The sequence below is a fragment of the Ostrea edulis genome, chromosome 7, assembly GCF_947568905.1.
Source record: "Ostrea edulis chromosome 7, xbOstEdul1.1, whole genome shotgun sequence".
Lineage (NCBI taxonomy): Eukaryota > Metazoa > Mollusca > Bivalvia > Ostreida > Ostreidae > Ostrea > Ostrea edulis.
In genome coordinates, this window is record NC_079170.1 from 56,065,756 (window position 1) to 56,090,563 (window position 24,808).

At 35.4% G+C, this 24,808-nt stretch overlaps 1 protein-coding gene across 2 annotated transcripts in view; it reads left to right on the forward strand.

Annotated features, from left to right (window-relative positions):
• LOC125653343 (mitochondrial carnitine/acylcarnitine carrier protein-like) overlaps nt 1-14,296 on the forward strand; it is a 32,681-nt gene extending 18,385 nt beyond the window's left edge. Inside the window, exons 6-9 of one of the 2 annotated variants that reach the window (XM_056144781.1) lie at nt 6,292-6,364; nt 7,742-7,851; nt 12,487-12,611; nt 13,969-14,296. In XM_056144781.1, coding sequence (XP_056000756.1) covers nt 6,292-6,364; nt 7,742-7,851; nt 12,487-12,611; nt 13,969-14,028 — 368 coding nt within the window. In that variant the 3' untranslated portion in view covers nt 14,029-14,296. Of the gene's footprint in view, nt 1-6,291; nt 6,365-7,741; nt 7,852-12,486 lie in introns of both variants that reach the window. The other variant, XM_056144780.1, reaches the window with a different exon arrangement.
• The last annotated feature ends 10,512 nt before the right edge of the window (nt 14,297-24,808 follow it).

Genomic DNA, 24,808 nt, shown 5'->3' on the forward strand with positions numbered 1-24,808 from the left:
CCACCTACAGTCACCATATCATACATGTGGACTACCCATAGGATGAAGATGTTCCCTATCGATTTTTGGGTCAAAAGGTCAAAGGTCACGTGCACTGGACATCGAAGTAGCAATATGGTTTCCGGGCTCTAAAGTGTTATCCTTTCCACCTACAGTCACCATATCATACATATGGACTACCCATGGGATGAAGATGTTCCCTATCGATTTTTGGGTCAAAAGGTCAAAGGTCACGTGCACTGGACATCGAAGTAGCAATATGGTTCGGTTTGTCATGCCATTTGTTTTTTACACTCAGAAAAGAGGTAGTTTATACCTATTACCAACACCCTTTGGGAGATTGGGGTAAGCGGGGGGTATTCTTAGTGAGCATTGCTCACAGTACCTCTTGTTTTTCATAGGTGTGGTCTGGGGGTGGGGGGTATGTGCCACTCTCATATGTACTCTTTGGAGGAGTAGGTAAGCTTGAATCACAAATACAATGCTTTTGACATCTCTGTATCTTCCCTCTTTTCCTCTTTTCTTCGTTTTAGCCCCCTTGAGATGTTTGATTATGTAGGCACATAACTGTTATAACAGAAATTTCAATGACAGATTTAGGGGGACCCCCCTCCCCTTTCACCACAAATTTACAAAATAATGTAAGTAAAACTCCAAATATTTTACCCAAAATGGCTGTATTTACAGGTACATACGCTTGTCGACTTTTTAAATGTATTACTATAAATTCAGGGGGTTCAATTATAGTTATTCTATTTTCAAAACATTGCATGTGTAAATGTCAGTTTAAAGATGGTTTGTGACGATAAATTTCATTATGGTTATACTTAGATATTTGAAACTGTATTTGTGAGTAGTCAGCTGGAAATCTGTCATTGGCCTCTCGTTTACAAGTACAGGCTGAGTTAAATTTTACTTGCCAATCGAAGGAGGTGGACATTTCCAGAATCCAGAAGTGTCAGTCCGACATACCTAGACGTACATCATGTCAGAACTTTTATCGCTGAATGTACTACATTGATATTGAACAAGCAACCTGATATTTTATTATAAATCTGACTGTGTGAAAACACGGGGTTCTAATTTTAAGATCCTGAGGACATTTATGCAATATATGATATACGAGGGCTGTTCGATATGTAATGTGTATTGTATGATATCTCAAAGGCATTCAACTCAAATAGTGAAGTGAACATGTATTTCTCTGCGGTTTGAAATACATAATTTCAATCTCTGAATCCATTTCTGAAATACGTCACGGTACGCTGATTTAGGTAGACCTCTGAGGCACTAATTTATGGCTCAGCCAAGGGCTTGTCGGGACTTGTAACGACGACCAGATAAAAACTTTTTAAGTTTTGGAAAAAGAAAAAAGTTGCATGGGGCTAGATCTGGAGAGTATGGTGGGTGTGGCAAGACGGTAACCTTCTCCAACTTAAAAAATTGCTTCACAAGATCAGACGTATGTGATGGAGCATTATCATGAAGTAGACGAACATGCCTAAATCATGACACAGGGCGTCGTTTATGATAATATTTTTTGAGCTTTTTTAGTATAACGTCTCGGTAATACCAACCTGTAACACGTTTGCCCTTTGGCACCGGAATTTGTACGGCTATACCATCACATGAGAAGAATATGCAATAAAGAACCTTCTTTGTGCTTATGGTTCTTTTGGTAATTTAACTACAGGCCTTCTACAGTGTTTAGTTAACCAAGTTTCCAAGTTTTCTTACTGGATTGAAATAGTGAACCCATGTTTCGTCACCAGTGACAATGTTTGCAAATTGTCTTTGATTGAATTTGGAAAACATTTTGAGCAATTGCTTAGTGGTTTGTACTCGGTCTGTACTCATACCCATTTTTGGACATCTGTCAATATATGCGGTATCCATCTGGTAGAAATCTTTTGTACTTTCAAAATACACAAAATAAAATGCACCTACGACAGCTTTGGCATTATCACAAATCGTGTATCTGCCATTACTGTCATTTATTTTCCTGACTTTTGAGACATTTACCTTGCCTGTTACAGTCACAGGTCGGCCAGATTTTGCTGCATCTTTGACGTACTCTGTTTCAGTCAGAAATTTCTTTCTTCACCTACGAACTGTCTCATAAGATACCTTATCAGACCCATAAACTTCCCCCAATTCAGTAAACATCTGCATTACCGAATGACTGAGTTTTGTGTGAATTTTTATATAAGCTCTAATTTCTTCAATATTCTCAACCCATTTCCCAACCATTTTTACAACAGTGGTCAACGACTGGCTCTATTGAAATGGCTATTAGTTTAAAACTATGTGGAGCTGAAGGCTCGTGTTTATACCGTTGGAAAGGTATTGAGTAGAGCTATTCAAGAGTATCATAATCCACAAAATCGTGCAAAGCATTATCGAGCTGTGGTACAATACATATTACATATCGAACAGTCCTCGTATGGTGTTTATATCTCTCAACTGATTCCATATGGAAGAGCTTGTTCTGCGTATGATCAGTTTTTAAATCGAGGCAGGCTACTGACAAGGGTTTCAACAGTCTCATTTAAAGTCAGCATTTCACAAATTCTATGATCGTTATAGTGATCTGGTTTGCCAATACAAACTATCATTGGGTCAGATGCTGTCTGACATGTTTCACACCAATTGTTAGGCCGTTCTTGGCACACTGACTATGGATTACTCCCTGTACCTGATCAAGACATAGGACTTATGGCGGATGTGACAGGTCGACAGATGATGCTTACTCCTCCAAGGCACCTGATCCCACCTCTGGTGTGTCCAGGGGTCTGTGTTTGCCATCACTTCATTTTGTATTCCTTATTGGAGTTATGAGATTTATCACTGTTCGTTATCTTCACCTTTCATTTTTAGAAAATCTTCTGAAGAATAGCATAAACGTAATTAGTCACATCAATATCCAAGCATAAGTAGTGCAAATTCAAGTTTGTAAAATCATGGCCCTCCCGGGGGAGGGAGATAAAGGATGGGGCTTAATATGGGATCAAAGGTTTACATTAGACATTAGGAGAAAATGTCTTTCATAAGAACAGCAGGGTCAGGATTAGTCATATTAATGTGCAAGCATTCTCAGGTAGTGCAGATTCAAGCATTCAAATTCATTCCCTGGGGTAGGTTTGGGCCACAATATGAAGTTATATGGGAAGAAAATTTGAAAATCTTCTGAAGAACAAAAGGAACTTGAAGAGTATGCAATCATCCTCAGATAGTGCAAATTCAAATTCATTTCAGTCATGGTCCCTGGAGGCCACAATAGGGGATTAAAATTTTACATGGGAATATAAATTTTAAAAATCTGACCATATGTAGTGAATTTTAAAAATTCTGTTCAGGAGAAGCAGGGCCACAGCATATCATATTGATATGCAAACATTCCCAAGTTGTGTTGATTCAAGTTTTTTTCTTTTCAAATTATGAATCCAGGGGATAGGGTGGGGTTAAAATTAAGGATGAAAGTTTACATAATACATGAATATAGGTAACAAAGATCTTTAAAGAGATACTTATTTTTCAGAACAATAAGGCCATGCTAGTATAATATTAATAGTTAGGCATCCAATATTGAGCAGACTCAACATCATGTAAGTCATGACTCTGTGGGGCTAGGATGGAGTCATAATATTACATCTGTATATTGAGCAGACTCAACATCATGCAAGTCATGACTCTGTGGGGCTAGGATGGAGTTTTATAATTACATCTGTATATTGGATCAAAATGTTTTTGTGATGAAGAATCTTTTAAAAATCAGAAGAACAGCAGGGCCAAGGTGACTCTGGTGAGCATGTTACCCATTGGGCCTCATGTTCCTACATGTATCTTTTGTTAGATTAGGGAACATGCAATCCTGGCAAATTAGACGAAGACTAAGTGACTGGTAAATGGATTTAATATACATTCATGTATGTATACGGTCAGAGAAGTATGTTCTGGATTTCAGAAGATTGTACATGAACGACTCCTTTTTGAATGACATACTGAAGAAGAAAACACATATTGTAAAAACCCACAAACCGATGTGTTGTGGTTTATGAAGTAATAGAGTGCATACTTCTCAATCCAGTATAGTCCTTAAATTAGCAATATTTGATCAGAAAGGAATCACTTTTGAAAATCCAGAAATAATTTTGTATCATAGTACCTTAATTTTTGGTAATAAGGTTGATATGGGTTTTTTTCACTAGCTCGCTTGCCTCACCCAATATGCCAAATTGACCTATCTAAGGCCTATGTTTAAAAAAAAAATTATTTGAAGATGAAAAAATTGCTTTAAAAAAAGACCATCAAAATGGTCCATAAGGAAGCAGATAAGAATAATATAATGGGGAAGAAAGATAATTCTGATATAACACAGTTTTAGAAATGAGTGGGCTCTAGACCTCAGACTGGTGCACTGTATCATTTCAGATATTTTACATGAATAATGAGATCATTAATATGTTACATACAAATTATTTCAAACCTGGTGGATGATAAATGATAAACAAAATCTGAATGCACAATGCTTACAGTTGCCAGCTTTGGATTGGCAAGATGGTAATTTCATTTATTATATAGCTAATAAATAGTCTAATATAAAATCTGCGTAAAATCTAGAGAATGTTAGCGTTCAATATCCTGAGAATTTATTGAACGCTAATTTTGCAGTGCGTAAATTGTATGCGCCCGAAACATTCCGAGTATGAGCGTTCAATATTGACGTTACCGTAACGACGTAAACAAGCCAAAATGGCAGACGACGGTCCTCCGAATCTGACAGAGCCGGTATTTGATATTTACTTAAGCAAAATGTTTTACTGTACATAAATTATGATGTTCCCATTTACAAAATCAGTTTGCTTCATGCGTTAATGACGGGTTAAATATTGAACAGTTAAGAAATGCATGCTGTTATTGTACATTGCCAATATTGATGAATTCTCATCTATTTTGGAGTAGTTTGAGTGAAAAGGGATATAATTTAACAACTAAATGCTTTAGCTATATAATAAAAGGGTTATTGAACTTATATAGGTGAATATTGGCACTCGCAAGCTCGTGCATTTTCACAGCCAACTCATGCCAATATTCACCAATATAAGTTCAATAACCCTATATTATTGTATCTTCATAATGAATGACCTGTATCAATGCTTTCCAAATCTGTTAGATTTACACTGGTATAACTTACACTTGATACTCGTGCTCTACTGACCTTATTATAACACTAGGAATAGTTGGAAAAGTCTTTGCCCAATCTATCAAATTGATCTATCTAACCCATATATCTATATGCTTATATTTCATCAATAAAAGAGCAGATCACTCAAATCTTGCTATCATTTTGAAATATTTTTCGGAAATAGGGTGTATGTAGAGGCTTATTTAATTTTAACTAATATTTTCATGTGAAGGCTTATTTTTAGCCATTCTCTAAGAAAAATCCCCAGATTCATTATCACTAGCATAAGCAATGTATTGGAATTTTTTCACCACTCTTCTGAAGAAAAACAAGGATGCAGTTTGTCAGTTTGATGTGCAGGCATCCTCGTTTTAAAACTGTAGTGTATTACTATATTCTATTCTCCGAAGGACATGACCAATTGAATAAGACATGAGGATAGGTCACAATTGGGATTTGAATAGGAATGTTTTTTAAGAGATTCTTCTCAAGAACCACAAAGGTATGATTTGTCAAATTGATGTGCAAGCATCCTCATGTAGTGTAGTTTCCTGTTCACACCATGATCCCCAGAACCAAATTAGCCACTGCAATAAAAGTTTAGACATTAGTTAAATGTCCATGTTTATAAGCAAGGTGACTCAGATATGAATTGCAGGTAAATATATAAGTCCTTGGGCCTTTTGTTGTTCATAATGATTCAGTTTTCAGTAAGATCTAGGCAGATCAGGTGAACATAATGATTCAGTTTTCAGTAAGATCTAGGCAGATCAGGTGAACATAATGATTCCGTTTTCAGTCAGATCTAGGCAGATCAGGTGAACATAATGATTCCGTTTTCAGTCAGATCTAGGCAGATCAGGTGAACATAATGACTCCGTTTCAGTCAGATCTAGGCAGATCAGGTGAACATAATGATTCCGTTTTCAGTCAGATCAGGTGAACATAATGATTCTGTTTTCAGTCAGATCTAGGCAGATCAGGTGAACATAATGATTCAGTTTTCAGTAAGATCTAGGCAGATCAGGTGAACATAATGATTCCATTTTCAGTCAGATCTAGGCAGATCAGGTGAACATAATCTCCATGTGAATGTTGTATTGTAGATGTCCCAGCATCTGGAATGTACTTCATGACTTACGAATGGTTTCAACATATCCTGACGCCACAAGGTCACAGGTAAACATACGTTTTCTTTACACTTTGTGTTTGTTTAAAGAACAATTAAACAATAAAAGGCTTTCTTTGTTGTTTCATCGGGTGATGAAGGTAGCTAGCATTGCAGACAAAATTCATAACCTTCTTATACGGATATGTTTGACATTCAATATCCTATTAATGAATGACTTGATACGTGTGCAATTTTGTACCCAGGTATGAAACGTATTGAAACAAGGCATGAAATCGTTACCGTCTCGGTCAATTGGAAATGGGATTGCTGGTTACTTATTGACTCGCCCTCGTATACAGAGAAAATCTTCTTCTCAAGAACCATTGAGCCAAAGAAGTTTACATTTACATGAAAGCTTCCTCACATAGTGCAGATTCAAGTTTGTAAAAATCATGGCTCCTGGTGGTAGGTTGGGGCCACAATAGGGATCGAAGTTTTACATGCGAATATCAATCTAATCCTAAGATACGCTCACAATCGCTACAATAGGATCAGACATATCACCATAGGGGGTCGCGTCCACATGCATACGCATGCATGTATGTTAAGACAAAATGACTATTGTTCTGCACATCTACAAGTGATATACTATCGTCCTAGAAAGGTTTCATATTGATCCCTTGTATAATTTCTGAGAACACTCCCTGACAGAAAAGTAAACTCAGTATTAGAAGAATTTGATGAAAAACAAAAATGTTATGGTCCTTCAAAAATTGAACCTTCAAAAGATGGTCCACGTGCATGCACATTGGCAATTTTTATTACATCATTTTATTGATATACATACATGTATTATCTACCTATGCTGGTCCTGTGGGGATCCGTGTTAGAATAGGTCATCAGTACCCCTTGCTTGTCGTAAGGTGACTAAATGGGGCAGTTATTAGGATGAAACTGCAAAAACTGGGCCCCGTGTCACAGCGGGTGTGGCACAAAAAAAAGATCCCTCCCTGCTTAAAGGCCATAAGCGCCGAGCATAGGCCTAAATTTTGCAGCCCTGATCCAAATGACTTGGACAAGGCCACAATAGGAGTTTAAAGGTTTACTTAAGAATGTATAGGAACAGTCATATAAAAATTAAGAATTACAGGGGTGCAATGATATGAAAATATACTGTTTTCTTGCACCCCAACCACCCACACCAGGGCCAGGACAAAGTTGTGAATTTTGTCAAATTGATTAATATGCAAGCATCCTCATGTAGTGTAAGCTTAAGTTTGTTTACATGATATCAAGCCCTGGGCCTACAATATGCATTTAAAGTTTAAACATGGATCTTTTTAAAGATCTTCTCTAAAATCTAAATATGAAGAGTTGAATAAATATATTCATGTTTCCTATACATGTACATATTTAGTAGTTTCTTAATTTGCATTCTATTTCAGTCGAAGTGATTTAAGTGTGAGCAGGACCTTAACAGCAGGTGGATTTGCAGGGATATTTAACTGGTTGGTTGCAATCCCTCCCGATGTGTTGAAGTCCCGCTTACAAACAGGTCAGAAAATTAACTAATGATATACCAAGTTGTATCATTTTTTAGCTCACAAAATATCTTTGGAGAATTAAATCATAATTGTCTCTACCAGATTTGGAAATAAATGGCCTCTTGGTTAAGGATTCAAGCTTTAGAGGGATATAGATTATTACAGGATAGGGGAAAACAGGGCAAAGAATCTGATAGATATTGCTAAATCTCAGTTCCTCAAACTATGTACAGTTGAGCCAAGTATACATCAAAGGGTATGTGTAACAGCTTAAATCAATTGGATTAGCATCCAACTGAAAAGTCTTTACTTCAAACTTGTTAATACACCATGGTTCAGAGGCACAAGAAAAAGACCACATTTATCAAGGATCTACATATATATTATCTACATTTCCTCCACAATTTTCAACCCCAATGCATTGTCTGAATTCAGAAAAAGTAAATTGGAGGTTATATTTTTTGTTCAACATAGTGATTTTCACCTTGTACGTGTATACTAAGATTCAAGTTTGTTCACATCATGGCCCTTGGGGGTAGGGTGGAGCCACAATAGGGGGGGGGGGGGTCAAGGTTTTACATGCTGATATATAGGAAAATATCTTCTTTTCCAGAACCATGGGGCCAATTTCAATCAAACTTTGTACACAACATCCTTGGATGAAGGGGGTTCAAATTTGTTCAAATGAAGGGCCTTTCGAAGAAGAGATAATCACTAAAAGGCAAAAATAAAGTTGGGTCATTTAAAAACTTCTCAAGAACCAATGGAAAGCTTCCTGGCATAGTGGAGATTCAAGTTTATTAAAATCATGACCCCAAGGGTAGGGTGGGGCCACAGTAGGGGATCAAAGTTTTACATGTTTAAAATATATGGAGAAAATCTTTGAAAATAATTTTTGAAATATTATCAAGAACCACTGGGCCAGAAAAGTTGAGATTTACTTGAAAGCTCCCTAACATTTGTTTGTTCAAATCATAATTCATGGAGGTAGGGTGGAGCCACAATTGTGGATCAAAGTTTTACATATTCTGATATATACATGTAGGAAAAATCTTAAAATATCTCTTGAACTACTAGTACATGCTAAGGCTTTCATATTTTGTATATACATTCTTTCCAGCAATACCTATCATGTGATGCAATGGTGTGTAATCTTGTGACCTTGACCTGGATGTGTGAACTACTGTTAATAAAAATTTGTTCCATTCAATATTTCCTGAACTATTTAAGATAGATCTTTCATGTTTCATATGTATACTGCATATGGCAAGACCTTTCATTTCATATTAATGTTTTCGACTTTGTGACCTTGAACTTGAAGTTTGACCTACTTTTAAGAAACGTTCTATGAAATATATCTCACACAATTTTAGGTAGGTACATGTAGGGCTTTCATATTTTGTATATATATTCTTTATGGCAAGACCTTATGACAATACAAAACACCTGCCTATTCAATATCTCCTGAACTATTTAAGATAGACCTTTCATGGCTTTATATGGATTTTTTATGGCAAGACCTTGTTATTCCAAGAAGTTTAAACCTTGACATTGACCTACTTTTTAAAAATCTGACCTATTCGATATCTCCAGAACTATTTAAGGTAGATCTTTCATATTTATGCCCCCCCCCCCCCCCCCCCCCCCCCCCCCCCCCCCCCCTCTTCAAAGAAGAGGGGCATATTGGTTTGCACCTGTCGGTCGGTCGGTTGGTCGGTAGACCACATGCCACATGTCGTCCGCTCAATATCTTGAGAACCATTCACTTGATCATAATGATATTCCATATGTGAGTTGGTTATGAAAAGAAGAGGACCCCTATTGTTTTTCAGGTCAAAAGGTTAAAGATCAAGGGTCAATCTACTCTGGACATAGGAATATGCTGTCCGCTCAATATCTTGAGAACCCTTTGCTTGACAGACATCAAACTTGGTACACTGGTACATCTTAGGAGTAGTTGACCCCTATTGATTTTGAGGTCACATGGTCAAAGGTCAAGGGTCAAACTGCACATAGGAATATATTGACCATTAAATGTCTCGAGAATCCTTTGCTTGACAGTCATCAAACTTGGTACACTGGTATATCTTTAGAAGAAGATGACCCCTATTGATTTTGAGGTCTTATGGTCAAGGGTCAAGGGTCAAACTGGACATAGGAATATACTGTCTGCTCAATATCTTGAGAACCCTTTGCTTGACAGACATCATCAAACTTGGTACACTGGTACATCTTCAGGAGTTGATGACCCCTATTGATATTTAGGTCACATGGTCAATCCACTCTTGACATAGAAAGATATTGTCTGCTCAATATTTTGAATTGATGATACTGCTCTCAATTAAATGATGTGTTTGTGTATAACCCTTTTCAATTTTGCACCATGGGGGGAATATGTGTTTTACAAGCATCTCTTGTTTGTATATAGATTTCTTGTGGCAAGACCTTTCATTTCACACTATGATCTTTGACCTGGTGACCTTATAGTTTAACCTACTTGTAAGAAAATGTAACTTGCTAAATATCTTCTGAACTTTTCAAGGAAAGGATTTTCTTTTGTATATATGGTAGATTATTTATGACAAAACTTTGTGATACAATCGTGTTTGACCTTGTGACCTTGACCTACTTTTTAAAAACCTTACTTAATTAATCCTGGACTATTTAAGATGGAGTTTTCATATTTTGTTTTATTATAGATTTCTTATGGCAAATCTATCATTTCATACCATGATGTACTGACCTTGTGACCTTTGTCTTAAAGGGACTGATTCACAATTTTCCAATCAAACTTTACAATTTTGTTTTATTATAGATTTCTTGCAATGTGTTTAAATGCTTTCTTTAAAAAAAATTAAGGTTATACATGACAGAAGCTCATTATATAAAGTTTATTATTTGTTGTATAAACAAAGATTGAGGTATGTTAATTGTTTACAAAGTTTTGAAAATATATGATTATCGATCTAAGTTTATGATATATATCACATTTCAAGTTTTCTTTAGGTAAAATATGTCATTTAAAAGTTCAGTATGTGTCTGTGAAAAATTGGGATGCTTTGAATTACAAAATTATCATTTCATTAGTTTGTAAACATAAACAAGGCTCGAGTCTTGTTTACATAACACAGATATAAAGCTAAAATATTGCTTTTATCCTTGCATTAAGAATGTCTAAATTTTGGTTGTCAACTTTAGATGAGTTATATTTTTAATGTTTAACATAAAAACTGAAAAATATTTATTTCACAAAACGTGCACCAGTGCCTTTAACTAGTAGAGCAAGGTCATGTTAGTCATATTGATGTTGAGGCTGATCCGTATGGAGCGCCAAATTAACATAAACTCAAATAATTGAAGATATCATCAATTCATTTGATGCGCGCAACAATTTAATTAAAGATCTCTTCAAATAATTAATGATATCTTCAATTCTGAATTATTGTGCGCATTAAATGAATTAATGATAGCATTAATTCTTCTGCTGAATTGATGCGCACTTTAATTGAATTAATGATCTCTTCAAATGAATTAATGATATCAACAATTGAATTGATGCATGCTACAATTCAATTGAAGAGAGCAATAATTGATATAATGCGCGCATTAAATCAATTGATGAGAGCAATAATTGAATTGATGCGCACATTAATTCATTTGATGAGAGCAATAATGGATTTAATGTGCGCATTAATTCAATTATTGCTCTCTTCAATTGAATTAATGATATCTTTAATTCATTTGAAGAGATCAATAATTCTTTTAGAGAGAGCAACTATATAATTACAGATATCTTCAATTCAACATATCCACAATAGAATTAATGATCTCTTTAATTGAATTGTTGCTCTCTTTAAAAGAATTGATGCGCACATTAATCCCTTATACAAAAGCATTGTAAATAATTAAAGATATCTTCAATTGAATTAAAGAGATCATCAAATTATTTATACCGAGCTCTAAATCAATTATTGCGAGCAATATTTCTACGAAATTGATGCTCTCATCAATTGAAGAGAGCAATAATTGAATTAATGCGTGCATCAAATCTATTATTGCTCTCATTAATTCAATTAATGCTCTCATCAATTGAATTGAAGAGAGCAATAATTGAATAAATGTGCACATTAAATCAATTATTGCTCTCATTAATTCAATTGATGTGCGCATTAATTCAATTGATGAGAGCAATAATTGAATTGAAGCGCGCATTAATTCATTTGATGAGAGCAATAATTGAATTCAATTAAAGAGAGCAATAATTGAATTGATGATATCTTCAAATAATTAAAGATATCTTCAATTATTTGAGTTTATGTTAATTTGGCGCTCCATAGATCCATGTTATGTGAATTATTTTCAATTATGTTGTGATCCTTTTGGGCTAGGTTGGGACCACAATATGGGGTCAAAATTTTTCTTGGGAATAAAAATAAAAATTCTTTTAAATACCACAACTGCTGAACAACAGCAGGGCAAAGGTGACTCAGGTGAGCAATGTGGCCCATGGGCCTCTGTTTTACTAGAAATTCACTTTTGCCCACTGAGCAATGCAATGGACAAATTTACCCTCATAACTTTCAACTTTGAAATGATACAGAATTATCCAAAACAGTCAATTATCTGTAGTCTTGATTTTATTATAGCTCCAGCTGGTGCTTATCCAAATGGAATAAGAGATGTATTTAAACATCTCCTGAAAGATGAAGGAATTTTTGCTCTATACAAAGGAGTCACGCCAGTAATGCTTAGAGCCTTCCCAGCCAATGCTGTAAGTATATTAGATTATGTTTCTGATTTTGCACTTTTAAGTCACCAGAGTATTCTTAGACACTATCAAACCTATTTTTACCAAATTTAGTGTGTAGCATTTTTTTTTAAGGTAAAGACAACAACAACAAAATGTTAAGATGGTGGTCCTTAGACTTGTAGGGGCTAGATGCAATGCCATAAAACTATGCAATATTTTCTTTATTCCCAGACATTTTAACGGTTACGAATTTTTGTCAGTATCAAATAATTTTATTTTTCAAATATCTAGAAAAATGTAGGAACAGGTTAAATAACATCTTCTAAGGTAATTCTAATATAGAGATCAATACTCTATCCATGGGTAGTGTTTTGTACATTTCCCACACTGTTTACAATTTGATTTGAGCTGTGGAAATGCAAGTCGAAGAACTGAAAATATGCGAACCAATACAAATATTATGAACTACTAGTTTCTTACTTGCAGATTGTTGTTGGTTGTTTCTTTGTTTACATTCCATCAAGAATTTTTCACTCATACTGAAATGTAATCATTTGTAGATGAAATATCACAAATATTGGTCTATGCTTAGCCCTTAAGACAATAGCATTTAGGGTTCTTTAACATGCCTATGCTGGCCATGACACAGGACCTCCATTTTTAAAATTCATATCCGAAAGACCCCTGATTCCCACTTTGAAATGCAGAGCTTTTGGCGAAGGAGCAATCACTACTTCTGTTTACGTCTTGGGTTTGATGTAGCCATGGCATGAGTGGGACTCGAACTCATGACCTCCCCGTTTCAAAGTGAACACTCTAACATTGAGCTACCATGACCGGTTAGTCTAGATTGAGTAGGAATTTGAAATTTAGGGTATATGCTATATGTGCAAATATTAAATTAAATGAAAATAGAATTTTAAATGAAATAACCACATGAAAATAAAAGAGGTGTTGTTTGTCTAGTTACGGTTTATACCATGTCACAAGTTTGAAGTGACATTTGCTGGAATATCCATACATAAAATTGCAAGTTCCTGATGTTCAAGTGAAATCATGTACAGTGAATAGGAGAAGCTAGGCTTTTAATAATTAAGTGAGTAAACTCGGGTGACCTAGCTATTGCAGATGGTCAGCTTCCATCATCGTGCATTAACAATTGAACATTTTTAACTTCTTGATAACTACCTTTCCAATTCTTTTCAAATTTGGTATGAAGCATCTTTGGGACAAAGAGGACATAAATTGTAAATTTCAGGAGTCCTGCACCCCTGGGACTTACAGACAGGGCAAAAACAGTCAAAAATTGACCATTTTCCAAAATTCTACAACTTCACATAATATTTCTTTGCTTTCAATGTTGTCTTTTCTTTTTCAGGCATGTTTTCTTGGATATGAGGTTACCATGAAAACCCTTGATTGGATATTTCCTGAATAGTATAGACACTGAAGCCAGAATAAGTCTGAATCTAAACCCAATTATTTTTTGTGATTTACTATGTGATAATCATATCTGGTATCATACTTATATGTACATTTGTAGGTGTACTTGGATGCTATAAAAACAACAACAATTAAAATACAAGTTTGTGTACAATTGTTCACAAGCACTTACCTATCTGTTCATTGAATGAAGGAAAACAGTACTCATCATGTTTTATAAGTTTTATGTTTTATAAGTTTTACATAAATTCAAATTTACTAAATGTCTTTTATGGGTGTTCTTAAATGATGAATGTCAATCAATTCTTCTTTCCATATTTGTAAGAGTTGATATGCATTTGATTGCAGCAACAATTAAAAACATGTTTGATAATTACCATCCGTAATATAATAATAATAATAAAAGTACACTTATATAGCGCCTTATCTAAAAATACTCTAAAGCGCTGTACAACATATTAAAATTTACAATTGATAATGTAATACTGAAATATGGCTGAATTGATTTACATGAATGAGGGTTCTCCCGTAAAGTCGTGGACAATGTGTTTCTGATAACAATAAATATATAAAACACACACTAAGATTCCAGCCAAAATGCTAGATACCTATCATTTTTGTTCCGATCTATAAATTTGGTCCGATCATTTCTCCTTTAAAACTTTTGGAATATGAAAATGTTTATGAACATTTCTTATGGATTTAGTTCTTTCATTTGAATGTGCACTATGCTTCGAAAATATTCTCTTTATTCTGTTTATTGAAAAATGCTCAATGTACTATGCATTCCGACAGTCAACACATTCCATTATACACACTTTGACACACATAGTCCTTGCTGATCAGCTGTATTCATTAAAGTAGAATATTATTTTCTGTATTGTTGTAGACAACTGACTAATGATATGAAGTTTACTAGTTGGAGTACTTGTGATTCATAGAAATGATCAGGAACTTGATGAAATAGATGGAGAGTCATCTGTGTGTTTTGATAAGAATTGTAGAACAATTACTACTCTATTTACAGAAATTCTTGCAGCTTGCATATAATAATATTAAAGCCTAAAAGGGTATGGTACAGTTATGTGGATATCATGGAAGTGCAAACCATCCTTTTATTTCAATAGATTTATCAGTTTATTTGCCTTCCAAGATTTAAAAAACAAATCAAAATAATGGGTAGAAGTTTTACATAGTATTTTCATGCGTACCCATAATTTCTCAATGAAGTCCAGAAACGTGGAGAAAATTTGTATACAGTTATAAAGGTAATTAAATATATTTCAACATTTGAGTGTCATAGTTTTAGGAGTTCCTTGTTTTGTAAAGAATGTTATATTTGGTACTTATCACAACCAAATAATGCCAAATTATACATCAACCCATGCATCCATTTTGAGTCGACTTGCGAAGCGAGATGCTCTTTATTGTTACTGCCGCCTCTTAAGGAAGTTAGCTTTTGAGCACAACTGCGAAGGATGCTACAACTAAGTAAATACTGGTTCAATACTGATCCCATTGGTGCAAACATATTACACATCTATTACTGAACCCTATCCAGTTGAAAAAAAATTGTGTCAATTCATATTTTGGAAGGGTTTTGCTGGGACTATATTTTGTGGCGGAGGGATTGATTAATCAAAAAGTTCTAAATCTGCGCGATATTGCTGTTTCTGTTTCATCTATCTTCTATTTTTATAAACCTATAGTGTATTTCAGTTTTATAATTTATGATTCAAGTAGTTGAGGCTTTGAACTAGATCATATGTTGTAATTTATTAGTTTGGTTGATATATTTTTCCAAATAAAACACCGATTCTAAGAAAAGTTTAAATTAATTTACTTGAAATTTTGTATAAAAATTCAATATTTTTGCCAATAATTTAAAAATTTGGTCTCCAACACCCACTTTTTTTATTTCCATTTTAAATTTTAAGACAAATTTTAGAAATTGACATTACTCCTAATATGTCGTTTTAAACTCTCTTTGATATCATGATCTTTTTCGTATATCAAGTGCAAACAGATCATGTTTAGAACAATGTAGCTCAATAACAAGCATTATGACCCCAGTTTTTCTTTTCAATTACCTAATTCTCCTTCAACGTAGAAAATCAAAAATACATTTCCGAAAAAATTGACATTACTCCAGATGTCAGATGCGAACTTCTTTAACCGCGGATTTTCAGTGGCTCACAAACTTTTCTGTTTATTCTTGCACCGACAACAAATAAATCCTGCACAATTTTGATTGACAAAATTTGATGTGCTTTTTTGGAACAATTTCCATAAGTTTTGAAGACATAAACCATATGTTGACATTTTTATAACAATGTAATTTAAATGAGTCCCCTCAATACGTTGAAAGAAACTATTTATAGTGCGCATGAATACATGACGTATGCAATTTAAGTCTCACTGGCGATTGTTTCATAGGCTTGTTTATTAAACCTGTGATGTGTGTATAATTTTATCAACTACAAAAAATAAATAAATCCGTAAACTTGAAACAAACTGTGCTATGATTTGTTAAATTAAATATTCTATAGTAAAGAAAGTAAATATTTTGCTTTCTTTGGTTGAAAAAGCATGGTAAATATTTGAAATTGGTATGGGTCTATTACGACCGTGTCAAATTCAATATTTTTCTATGAGTGCTATCAGTTCTCTGATAATTTTCCTTAATGACTGCTGGTTAATTACTGCTAGCTTTAGCATGGACCCATGAATAACACAAACACCTTAACTCCATTAGGTTTTCACAAAAAATTTAAATGTTGGGATACCTTGGTTTGGTTGTATATTGTTTAACGTCTCGAGCGAGAATTTTTTACTCATATGGAGACGTCACCATTTCCGGTGAAGGGCTTCAAAATTAGGCCAATGCTCGGCGCTTACGGCCTTTGAGCAGGGAGGGATCTCTATCGTGCCACATGGGGCCTCGGTTTTTGTGGTCTCATCCGAAGGACCGTCGCTTCTTACGACAAGCAATGGGTAATGAGGACCTGTTCTAACCCGGATCCTCACGGGATTTGAGACACCTTCATTCAAAATCAAGTACATTGTACATACATATTTTGGTACATGTATACCTTCATTCAAAATGTGTAAGTACAGTACTTTATTTCATTAAGCGTAATATCTGGAAATTGATGTCATGTTAAGATACCCAAAATCACTCCCCATATGTATAGACGTAAATTAGTCAGATATCTAATATAAATACAGAGTTCCTTAACATGTTCACATAAAATGATTAATGCTGAAATTCCGTGGTACCACGAATCCAAATTTAGAAGTAGCCGACTTCCTTAAGCGTGGTATCTGAAAATTGATTGATGTTTTCCGCCACACTCAACAATTTTTCAGTGATATGGTGGCGCCCAGTTTTTTTTTATTGGTGGAAGAGAGAACCCAGATACAATGTACCTGGGAAGAGACCACCGGCCTTCCGAAAGTAAACTGGGACACTTTCTCACTTAGCGGCGCGAGCGGGATTCGAACCTGCGCCGACAGAGGTGAGAAATTGAAGGCATTTTAAAAAATATACTCAATATCACTCCTTGTCAGATGTATAGTCGTAAATTAGTCAGATATCTAATACAAACACATATTTGCTTCTTGATACCTTAACTCAAAATGTGTAAGTAGCTGACTTCCTTAAGCATGATGTATGAAAATTGATGGCATATCAAGATACCTAATATCACTTGTCGCTATTCTAAATTAAGACATAACTGTTTGTGATGAATCGATGAAATGGTCAAGTTATCCAAACATTATAGAGTTGTTCCGGTTCATTTCCATTGATAACAATTGTCATAAAACATATGTATAGATTAAATACATATACATTTAGCATGAAGTGAATTACTATCATGAGAATCTGCATGAATTTGTGAACAGCATTAAAAATTTTGCTGTTAGTTTCATACCCCAAAGTAAAATCTGTGTATCAATAATAGATAATTCTTGTATTTGAAAAAGTTCGTTAAACATAACATTTCTTACTACTGAAAATCCTTTACAAACAAAGAAAAAATGATATGCATCTTCTCTCATACCACAATGACAGGAGAATTGACAATGTTTTTTCGGTGTAAATCATAGTTCAGCAAACAGTTATGTCTTAATTTAGAATGAATTATATTTACTATTCTTTTGCCAAGAAGAAAATGTTTTGGCACTATTGAAATATTAATATTATTAGAAATGTTTCGACGGAACTGACAGATAGAGGTTGTTGTCTTTGCTTCGTTTGCTAAAGAGTTCCATTTGCGAATGACATCTGGAAAAAATGATTTGTTGGTACAAGATTGAAGTGAATTTTATACATTGTCATTAATTTTGCGATTTCCCGTCTTTTACTTAGTGCTTCCCAACCCGTTTCTAAATATAATGATTCTTTGGATGCAAGAATTGGCAGTCCTGTTACAATTCTAGCTGCATGGAGCTGTACTTTTTCTAACTTTTCAATTTCTGCAGAAGAACATCCATCCCATACGACTGAAGCATATTCTAGTATAGGTCTAACAAAAGTCATATACAATTTAGATAGTTTGTTTCTACATAAAGTGAATTTGAGTTTCCTTAGAAGTTCTAGTTTTTTTTATACGCATTGTTTACAATATCATTGATATACACAGACCATTTTAAATCATTGGAAAAAGTGAGACCAAGATGTTTGTGGGAAGAAATGATTTCTAATTGACAATTTTGAAAAAGCAGTTTTGGAATTTCATTATGCTTTGCCTTGGTAAAAAAAAATAAAACTTTAGTTTTATTAGGATTAAATTTCAAAAGCCAGTTATTTGACCATTCTTCAAGAATTTTGAGATCATGATTCATAACATTTTCTATATTACATATATTCTTATCTGCATATTGAATTGAATTATCATCTGCGTACAATCCACAAAACGATAACATATTTTGTGCTACATCATTAACATAGATTAAAAACAAAAGTGGTCGCAGTAAGATCCTTGAGGCACTCCAGCATTGATAGTTAAACTGGATGATAACAAATCCTTATACATCACTTTCTGATGTCTATTACACAAATAACTTTTAAACCATTGAAAAAGATTTCCACGTATTCCATATTTTTGTAATTTAAAAAGACCAGACTTATGGCTTCCATAACGTACTAGGATTTCTTTTCAATATTTACGTACGTCATATTGTATAGAATGAATAGATATAAAAATCAACGGGGTTCGAATTGACTGCTACCTAACATGGCTATCTCTTCAAACGAAATCAATTGAAGATATGAGTTTTCCGTTCACGTGCAGCTTTAATAAATGTTTGGACAGAAATATACTGAGAAAATATGTTCGGAATTTTATTATCTTATGATGCAAGAATACAGCGACCTGCACTTTAAGTTTTCATAATGGGTGGATTTGTAGCTCTCTAGTGTGTCCAAATAATTTTCCAGAGAGCTACAGATCTGCATTAGTGCAGATGCACATGTAATTCCGAATAAGGGAGAGGGCTGAAATAGGCTATGCCTGCTGCTGAATCCCATTCACTTATTAGTGAATAAAATATTGTTCAAATAAAAATTCCGAATTATAGGTACGTTTATCATGTTCTGTGTTGTACCATTCTCTACCCAGAGTTCCGTGCGCTCCTCGCACTACATGTATGTGTATGTGAAGATTGCGCGTAACGCGCCCTCTGGTGAGAGAATGGTGTTGTACCTGTGTGTTTGATTTAATAAAGTTGTATAACAACGTCATGTATTTTCATGATAAAGTAAAACGCAAAACTCCTGCATGATAAACTTGCATTCGATTTATCATGATGTAATGAATTTTGTAACGTTTAAACAATGAATCAAGGTATCTTTGCGAGTGAAAATTTTAAACCCAAGTATGCATGCAAAAATGAAATGAATCAATAGCCTTGTGTTTTTATGTTTTGGTAATTGTCAGTTCAAGTGGTTTGAAAAGTAACAGGCCTACCCAAATAATATTGTAACGTGCAGCGATCTGAACACGCTCGCCGTTGCTTAGAGAGAGACTCTACCATATCACTAGAAAGGCTAGCTCACTAGCGAGGCCGTAGAAAATCCCTACATACTGTCTGCTACATTTCCCCCGCTCATGGAAGCTTCGTCCCGAAGCTTAGCATGGGTTTTCTCTGATTTTGGTACCTCTTCAGCAAAAGCATCTGCCGTTCACGACAACAACCGCCGTCGTCCTACGACGAAACCACGTGCGAAGATGGAGTTCCAAACATACTCTCCCTGAAGCAAGCCTCTGGACAGCCAAACACCAGTCACTACACTGTCACCATTTTGTAACGTGCAGCGGTTTGAACACGCTCGTCTTTGCTTAATTTGCGTGATCAAGAGAAATCACCAAAAGGCTAGCTCAAGAGCGAGGCAGAAGTTCCCTATATTCTGTCCAACAATTCGACATAGCATATATTTAACGATTTCGTGTTTCCATACAATACGCAGGTTAAAATGTCCAAGTCAGCCGTTGACTGTGAAAGTCAGTCGTTCTCGCAAAGTACAATCGACGGCTGACTTTAACAATTTAAAGGGATCAACTCCAACTACAGAAATTAATGGAGTATCTTTCTACATTTGTTCGGCACTTTCTCAATGCAATACTCGTTTTAAATTTTTTATTAAGTTAAATTTATCGATATTCAAATGTACATGTACTTTATTAACTGGGAATGAGGAGTTGAAAAATGCATAAAGGGACCCAGAAAATTACCATAAAAAGAGATCTTTGACATGTGCTTGTCCTTTAGAAATGCCGTATTCCGTGGATATCCGGTTTAGAATAGAATCTCTGGTAGCTGGTTACTAGTAGCTAACTTTACCGATCTTGTTTCCAACACTTCTCGTGATAGAATTGACGAGGGAATTTCAACTGTTGCTTTTGTTTATTATCACTAGTGTTATAATATTAGTGTTTTCTGGAAATTCCACTCTAATCAAGGACAAATTGCAACAGAAACAAGACAACCTGTGACGAGTATAGCAGCCCAACGGCAGATACGCTCAACGCCACAGAGTCGACATATCACCAGGAAAACCATCTGAGAATTCTGATGTCGCCGGCGACGATTTGGGGTTTCTTATGTAACACCCCAAATAGTCCCGTCCTAAATCGTAGCCAGCGATTTTGGGCATAACCTCACATAACAAATTATCGTCCCCCTTGCTGCAACTATTTGGAAACATCGTTTACATACAAGCTGGTCCTGTTTGTTAACTCCTACTCTTTCTTCTTCTGTGGTTCTCTGGACCCTATAAGCAAGACATTTTAACCTTCTACTTCGTTTTTTACTTGTTCTGTTGTATAATTTTTAAAAAAAGATTTATTATGACCACAGTATTTGTTATTGTTGTTTTAGTTGGTAGTGGTGTTGCTACTATTGAAGGGTTGTATTTTGTCTATATGATTTTTTTGTCCAGTCCTTCACACACACACACACACACACACACAGAGAGAGAGAGAGAGAGAGCGAGAGATGATTCTGCTGATCATGGGGTTGTCAGGTCTTGTGAATCGCAGATTTGTTAGTGACCTCAGATTATATTAGATTACGCTTGTTAGCCGCCGTTTGGACACTCGTGAAATCCTCGAGAAACACCCACCCTTCCTCTTTATTTTTCAACATCTAATTATCTATCAAATGAAACCTATATGCTTAGTCCTATATAAACTACATACAAAATTTCAGCTCAATCGGTTCACGAACACCAGAGTGACAGTCGAAAATAGTTCGCAATGAAATCGCTGTAATAGCTCGCGGCGCTGAGCTCGCGATCAAGACATTTCATGTTAAGGGAAACACCAGCCAGGAACACATGTAACCCACATATCGGTTCACAAACACCAGAGATACTACAGAGTTGCTGAAAATTGTGCACATTCGCGGCGCTTTCAGCTCTCAATCCAGAATTTTCATTTTTGGGGAGACATGTCAGAGATCACTTGTAATCTACATACATATTTCAGCCCAATAGCTTGAATAGGTCGACAAACACCAGAGATATGAGTGACAGACAGACAAACAGACCAAGTGAAACCTATGTATCCCCCCCTCCATATAAGAGTGGGTACAATAAAATAACTTCTGTGTAATCTATCCTAAAAACGTCAATAAAATATTGGCGGGAGACGATTTAGGACGGGCGACAATTTGGGGTGTACTATAGTACATCCCAAATCGTCGCCCCTAATGACAGTGCAATCTTGTCTCTAATCGTGGATTAGGGATGCCGGGCGACGATTTGGGGTGAAATGTCATTCCAAATTGTCTCCGGTGACGATTTGGGATTGGGTGACGATTTAGGGTGTAACATACTCTACCTAGACGACATTATTGTGTACAGACGTACATTTGAGGTCATCTTAAAAATATTCCAGTTTAGTGTTTGATCGCTTGAATATACAGCTAATATGCAGCTAAAAGCAAAGGAGTGCAATTGCTTTAGCAAAGATTTGACATTTTTAGGAGCTTCTGAAAAAGGAGTGAAAACGAACACCATTAAAACCGCTAGATCTATTGTTGAAGACTGGAAATCGCCAACAAATGTCAGTGAACTCAGAAATTTTCTAGGACTTGTCTCGTATTATCAACGATTTATAAAAGACTTTGAAAAAATAGCGAAGTGTTTACATGAACTAACAAACAAAAATAAGCTGTGGAAGTGAACTAAAGAATGTGAAGAAGCTTTTGATTTGTTGAAAAATTAGCGCACGATTTATAAAAATCCCAGACGTGAATGGAAGAGCATTTATTCCGGATACAGATGCAAGTGGCAATCCCATATGTTTCATCAAATTCAAGATAGAAATGAAAGGGTGATTTCCATAGTTAGCACTTGTCCCCCCCCCCCATCCCCACCCGTTAAACATTTCAAACATTATCTACTTGATCGTGAATTGATATTAAGGATAGATCATTATCATTAAATTAGTGTGACTTCACAAATTCAACAAGAGTACCACAAACGGTAAAATATACACCCGTTGGACAGTGATATTCAACCTGGAAGCAAATTGCGCACTCTGAATACATACAACACACATTCTGAATACAAAAGCCTTAAAGTGGGTCATGGTGCACCAACCCATCTGAAATATGAACTAATTACGTATTTCTCTGAGAGTGAGGTTGTGACAAAATATCAATCTATGATGATAAAAAGTCCAGTAAACCACTTGACCCTAAAGTACGTCATGGTGCACCAATTAAGTTGAAATGTGAACTGATTATGTATTTCTCTGAGAGGGATTTCAGAGCAATACCTGTGACCATACCAAAAATAGAATATGGAAAACTGTTTGACCCCTAAAGTACTGTAGGTCATAGTGCGCTAATTCAGCTGAAATGCTAACTGCACTTGTCTTCCTCCGAGAGGAAGCCTTTGACTAAATATCAGGCAATATCTGTATCCGTAATGAAAAAAAGCCCGGAAAACTGTTTGACCTATTCTTAGCCCAAAAGTAGGTCAAGGATGGACCAAACCAGCTGAAATGCAAACTGAACTTGTATTCGTCCAAGAGAAAGCCTGTGACTAAATTTCAGCGCAATACGAGGGCTGTTCGATATGTAATGTGCATTGTACGATATCTCAAAAGCATTCGACTCAAATAGTGAAATGAATATTACATCCCTTCAAAGTATTCTCCGTGGTTTGAAATACATAATTTCAATCTCTGTATCCATTTCTAAAATGCGCCACGGTACGCTGATTTAGGTAGACCTCTGAGGCACTGACTGATGGCCGAGTCAAGGACTTGTCGGGACTTGTAATGACGACCAGATAAGAACTTTTTAAGTTTTGGAAAAAAGAAAATGTCACATGATGCTAGATCTGGAGAGCATGGTGGGTGTGGAAAGACGGTAACCTTCTCCGACTTCAAAAATTGCTCACAAGCTCTGATGTATGTGATGGAGCATTATCATGTAGTAGACGAACATGCCTAAATCCTGACACAGGGCGTCGTGTATGATAATATTTCTTGAGCGTGTTTAGTATAACATCTCGGTATTACCGAACTGTAACACTTTTGATCTTCGGCACCGGAATTTGTACGGCTATACCATCACATGAGAAGAATATACAGTAAAGAACCTTCAAATTTTTGTCTTTATGGTTCTTTTGGCAACTACAGGCTTTCTACCGTGTTTAGTTAACCATACTTTGTTTCCAATTTTTCTTACTGGTTGATCTATATTACACGGATGCTAGAAGATAACCATTACTTACACATCGAACAGCCCTCGTAGTTGTATTCGTGATGAAAAAAGCCAGGAAAACTGTTTGACCTATTTTTAGCTCAAAAGAAGGTCAAGATAGACCAATCCAGCTGAAATGTAAACTGAACTTGTCTTCCTTCAAGAGGAAACCTGTGATTAAATTTCAGGGCAATATCTGTATCCTTAATGAAAAAAGTCAGGAAAACTGTTTGACCTACTTTTAGTCCTAATGTTAGTCACGGACGTACGGACCAATCCAGCTAAAATGCAAACTGATCTTGTATTCCTCCAAGAGGAAGCATGTGACTAAATTTCAGCGCAATAATGACATGATGTCAGAACTAATTTAAAAATATATATATTATCTTGATCACAATGATATGACCGAATAAAGTGGGTTTGAATATGTAGCTCATGATCGTATTGAGTTATTTTCACAAATAATTATTGAATTTGTATTTTTGCAACTTCTGCAGTAATCAACTGTTGATGAGTAGCGGTAACTCCATTTCCAGCTGTAAAGTTGTTGGTTG